Source organism: Salvelinus namaycush, unplaced genomic scaffold, assembly GCF_016432855.1.
Source record: "Salvelinus namaycush isolate Seneca unplaced genomic scaffold, SaNama_1.0 Scaffold795, whole genome shotgun sequence".
Classification (NCBI taxonomy): domain Eukaryota; kingdom Metazoa; phylum Chordata; class Actinopteri; order Salmoniformes; family Salmonidae; genus Salvelinus; species Salvelinus namaycush.
This window is the reverse complement of record NW_024061525.1, coordinates 24,821-30,499: the sequence shown is the minus strand read 5'-3', so window position 1 is coordinate 30,499 and position 5,679 is coordinate 24,821. Positions and strand designations below refer to the sequence as shown.

General features: G+C 42.3%; 1 protein-coding gene across 1 annotated transcript; it reads right to left on the bottom strand.

Annotated features, from left to right (window-relative positions):
• Positions 1-721: 721 nt before the first annotated feature.
• On the bottom strand, positions 722-4,980 carry LOC120042875 (metalloproteinase inhibitor 2-like). Its single transcript, XM_038987658.1, has 5 exons — positions 4,811-4,980; positions 2,852-2,922; positions 1,861-1,963; positions 1,150-1,274; positions 722-999 (listed from the first exon to the last, which is right to left on the bottom strand). Exons 1-5 carry the CDS (start codon positions 4,938-4,940, stop codon positions 829-831), a joined length of 600 nt encoding a protein of 199 aa, XP_038843586.1. The 5' UTR covers positions 4,941-4,980; the 3' UTR covers positions 722-828.
• Positions 4,981-5,679: the final 699 nt, after the last annotated feature.

Genomic DNA, 5,679 nt, shown 5'->3' with positions numbered 1-5,679 from the left:
CAAGTGGCACAGCGGTCTAAAGGCACTGCATCTGTGCTAGAGGAGTCACTACAGACCTAGTCCTGATTCACAACTGGCCGTGATTGGGTGGTGCACAATTGGCCCAGCATTGTCCGGGTTAGGCCATCATTGTAATTAAGAATGTGTTCTTAACTGGCTCACCTAGTTAAATACATTACAAAGCTTTCAAAAACATTCTGAACGGTTATCCATGTAGTCTACCCACTCGGCACAGATGTCAGTTCAACGTCTAAATATCAAATAAAGGATTTAGGTAAAAGATTTAACTTCATAAATCCAAAATGAGTTTCACTTTGAAGCTAAAAGTTTTCAAAGACATTGCCCAGTGGGTAGTGAGTCCGAGAAAATATAGAACAATTTAAAGAGACGATTTAAGATAAATGTTCTGAAAACTCAGACAATCTTTTGGTCAGCAAGTGTGAGTGTTCTCAGCAATTTCATTAAAATGCATTCAACGTGCAGAAGGGGACCACACCTGCATTTCTTTGTCATGGAAGACTATGTATATAACATTCATTCTACAATATTGTGCCTAGCTGAACATGCCCCAGGCTTTAGGATGGTATTTCAGGAAAAATGTTCTAGTCAGAAACAACAGAGAGATCACTTTTGATTTTCAATAACACCTTTGGTTCCAGTTTAAAAACAGATGAATGGCACAAGAAATGAATACTTAGAGCACTATATTTGAGGAGTAGTTTATTTCTATTGCACAAGAAGTGACCAGCTTTTAAATTGCAGGCATATTTAGCCACTGAGCAGTGAGTGGAAGGCCTGTAGAGTTTAGGAGTCTTCAATATCCAGGAACTACTTCTTGGATGGAGCCATCCTGTACCAGGCACAGGACCAATCACGCATCTTGAGACAGGCAGAGTACTTGGCCTGGGGTCCGCTTTGGCCATCGGCCAACAACCAGTCTGTCCAAAGGCACTCATCTGGGGCGCTGACGGGACAGGGGAGGGAAGAGCAGCGGATGATCTGTAGATCAGAGCAGGGAGAGAGAAAGATCCAGATCACTGACTGATCATTACCCCAATAATCTAGCTCTTGTATTTAGCCAATGTGACAAAGTAAACATTTAACAAAAGTGGTGTAAAGTAATTTGACTATAATTCCTGTCACACACACCGTGCAATCGCAGCCGCTTTGGTAGCGTCGAGTCAAGCTCTTCTTTTGTGTGCCATTCAAGTCCTCCCAATACTGAATAAAGTCACACATGACTAAATGCATACTGCCATCAGTACTCATCCTGCCTGGAGACAGAGAGAAGACAGTGAGTCAACAACCTGTGGGGTAGAAGTTAACCCCAGATGCTGATCTTAGATCCATTTCCTCTTTTTCCCCACAAATGGTTAAGATTAGAAATGGGGGAGGGGGAAACAGATCCTAGATCTGTCCCTGGGGGTAACTTTACCCTGGAGCAGGAAGACATACCGATGCAGCCTGGAACACTAGAATTTATCATAATAAATAAGTGATGCATTAGTTGTAAACATTTATAAGCATTAAACATTTAAATTCATAACATTAGGTATTATAAAGTGTAACTTGAAGAGCCAGGCTGTATCACATCCGGACGTGATTGGGAGTCCCATAGGGCGGCGCACAGTTGGCCCAGCGTCGTCAGGGTTTGGCCGTCATTGCAAACAAGAATTTGTTTAACTGACTTACCAAGATAAATAAAGGTTAAAAAAAAAAGTAAAGTATTTTTTCTAAAGCACTTGATTTCTTGTACGAGATGAAGTCAATAGTTTAGAACAGGCCATGATGCTGCAAGCACAGGTTGAGCAGTGTAACCGGCGCTAGCAATGAACTTGGGTGACGTAGTGAGAACCACACCCGTGAAGAGATACTCCTTGTTGGTTTCCAGGGTCACACCACACAAGGCTGAAGAGGATGAAGTGAAGACGGCGTGGATAACCCGGTCAGGACCTTTGAACATCTAGCCAATCACAAAGAGAGAACAAAGGATCTGTCAAACATCTACATATACAGTTTTGAACCTAACCGACTGCAGCTCTCAGGCACTGGCAGTCGTTCCTAATTCCCTCCCTATTCCCCATCCTGATGTTTGTAGATCAAAAACATTGCTTCATCTAACCTTCATTTTTTATCAGGGTGTAATTTTTTTTTTTAGATCCCCGAATTTCAGAAACACACAAAATGTAAGCAGAACAGTCAAAATCAATTCTGAGTCGCCCTAAAGGCAAATAAACGTCACATTTAGAACATTTTGAAGATCGTTCGGCAAAAATATTTCAGGCAGATTCATCCAACTCAGTAGCGACCAATGGAATATCCAGAGTTAAACATCCCTGATCTGAGACAGGCTGTAACTATAATGTCTAAAGGTGGGTAATAATGTTAGGTACAGTGAGAGTTTTAGTAAAAGGGCTTTATAAATAAAAATCTGGCAATTTATCCACCAACGTGACAAAGAGTCAGCCAACTTCCTGGTAGAGAATACAGTGATGAGAACCAAACCCCCATCACCAGTAATAAAGTGCATTATGATGAACTGCATTTAAAAGCTTTGATGAAATGGCAGCTGCAGTCATAGATGATGTCACCATAGTCTAGGACTGGTAGGACCGTCAACTGAATAATGTGCTTTCCAGCAAGAGGCATGAGCCATTTCTACTGAAGCTCCTTTTCATATGGTGGAAGCTCCACAACTACACCGTTTATGCCAACCCAGATCTGCAAACACTGAAGGGATGGAGCCCAGGGGAAAGGAGAGAACTGGGACCATCTGTCAGACTGGGGTTCAGGTGGCTTCAATGTTTCAGTGCAGGAAGGAACAACCACTTCATAAAAAGGCTGATCATACCTTGATCTGTTGGATGTCATACTTGGTGTTACCAGACACAACTTCCACTCCAACCACCTTTGCCCTGATCACTGGAAGAGAGAAACGTGGTTTAACTGACAATCTATTTTCCTTTTAATGGTCATTAAGACACTGACAATTTAAGGGTGTTATGAGATCTAAGAGAACGTAGAAAGCGACACAGACCCAAGACATTACAGTCTTAAAAATGTTTGCGCATAAGTTCACACTGTTTGGGCTAAACAGACGAGTCCATTTTCCCTCCAGATCCTAGATTTCTAGCTCTGGTCGTCTGCTTTTAATTCAACACGCCTGGTTTAACTATGCTGCCCTGTCTAATTCAACATGCCTGGTTTAACTAATCTGCCCTGTCTTTAATTCAACACGCCTGGTTTAACCATGCTGCCCTGTCTGGTCTGCAGATGTTCAGGTGCCAACCAGGTGCTGGGGCACATGAGCGTCCCATCAGCTGTAATCAGAGGGGAATATTCCTGGCCTGCTGAAGCGCCTTCACAGGCACACAGACCTTATGACACATGCTCCTCCTCTGCCCACCTGTCTGGGTAGAAGGTGCTGACAGCAACAACCTCTTCACTTCAGTCTGATTCAGAAGATATTCAAGCGATTAATCCTTGCCAAACCGATGAACTACTCCTGTAATGTTAAGTTCCCTCTATTCCACAGCTGTCTATCATCATCATTAGGACCAGTACACCACATAGATGTACTTGTTGCTTCATCACTGGAACTACAGTTGGTTTTGCAGCCATCCTGAACTAATGAAACTACAGTAGAAAAGGTTTTTACTAAGAGCTGTACCAACTATGGGACATTACTCTAAAAACATCATGTGGCAGATGTTTCAGACCTCAAGATGGAGCCACAGCCCACGGTTGTGCAGAATATATGTGTTTCCTTAATTCAAGTACAATTCAGGTTGAGAACATTCCTTTTAAGGAGCACATAAGAAATTAACTGACCAATAATAGTAATATACAATTGCCAAATCTTAATTTAATCATCCCGTTGCAGGAACTGCAAACTTGTAGTGTATTCAAGGTTTAAAAAGCCAACTAAAGTTATTCATTTCCACTTAAATGCCAGACTTGATTTGCCCCAATGAAGAATATATCAAACCCTACAACAAAAAAATCCATTCATTATACGCCGCATAACAATACACATTGCTCCAGGATTATTTGCCTGATGTGTGAAACTGGCTCAAATTAAGATATGGCATCTGTAGCTTACCACTATTTGATATAAATAAAATAGTATACACTACAAAGTCTACACTACAACTGAGTGCCTTGGGTTAAATGTAGGAAGATAACATATTAACTTAATTTTGGTCTATATACATACACTGTAGGCATTATGTGTAGGCCTAGAGGCAAATAACACTTGGTGTAGCAGAGGTCTCAGCCAGGGCTCTCCAACCCTGTTCCTGGAGAGCTACCCTCCTGCAGGTTTTCAATCCAAACCCAGTTGTAACGAACCTGATTCAGTTCATCAACCAGCTAATTATTAGAATCAGGTGTGCAGATTAGGGTTGGCTCAAAAACCTACAGGATGGCAGCTCTCCGGGAACAGGGTTGGAGAGCCCTGGCTGTAGCCCATCTTACTGTTGCCTACTTATGTAAATACAATGATCATGTTTATGTCATGGTTATTATTATTATTAGAACGACCACAGAATTCTTCAAATGTTTGCATGTTGCGCATTGATACAGTGTAGTAGCCCAGTGGTTGCCAACTCCAGCCGTCGAGTACACACAACAGCACATATTTTGTTGTGTCCCCGGACAAAAACACCTGATTCAACTCATTGAGGGCCTGATGATTAGTTGAATCAGGTGCTCTTGTCCAGGGTTACAATAAAAATGTGTACCGTTGGAGTAACTCGAGGACCGGAGTTGAGAACCTGAGAAGTCAGAAATATTGCCAAAGTTGCCTTACCGACGTCTGCGCTGCAAAAAGCCTGTTGAAGATGCACAGGAGCGCATTTGCAAGCTTCTGCAATGTCTTCGATCCGCCAAAGGAACAAAACGACCAGAGTGATGAAACAACTGCTTACAGACCAAGTCATTTTGGAAAATATATCTATAGCGTAAGATAAAATGTTTACTCCAGAAGCTAAAGAACAGTCGTATTGTAAACTACACTAGAACATTCAAAGATGTTCCCAGACAGACAAACACCTAGAAATCTGTTCTCCCTTCGCTGTAAATCAGCCCGTTTTATTGCCGGCTGTGAGCTCCTCCCACAGTCAGAACCAAGCCAGTGGTAGGCTGAGCGTTCTATTAATCCAGAACCATAGCAACTGCATTGGAAAAAAATACACTGTTTAACGGGACATCCACAGAGCAGGCTCAACTTGCACGGTTGCCATAAATTCCATAAATTGTCTGTCTTTCGCCTAAACAATGGTGATGAACCAGAAATATCCGTTTTAGGATATGCTCTATTTGAATTCCTTTTTTAAAACACCTAGAGTAACTTTCAAGCAGGCTCAACTTGCCCGACTGCTCAGGTCAGTTCACTTGCCCTAGGCCCCTCAAACTCAACTCTGGACCTCGACGTGAAGCCAGTGCCACTGCATTTTTTAATTGTTCCTCTTTAATCAGGGACTGATTTTGACCAGGGACACCAGGTGGATGCAATTCATTATCAGGTAGAACAGAAAACTAGCATGGTCATGAGCACCGTGTACAACAAGAAGATGCCCCATCCCCCGCTAATTGGGCTACTTTTGCACATTTGTTATTTTATGAGTGAGGTTTGGTGATGAATACTACCTCCAAACGAATGGAACATCGATGGGCTCC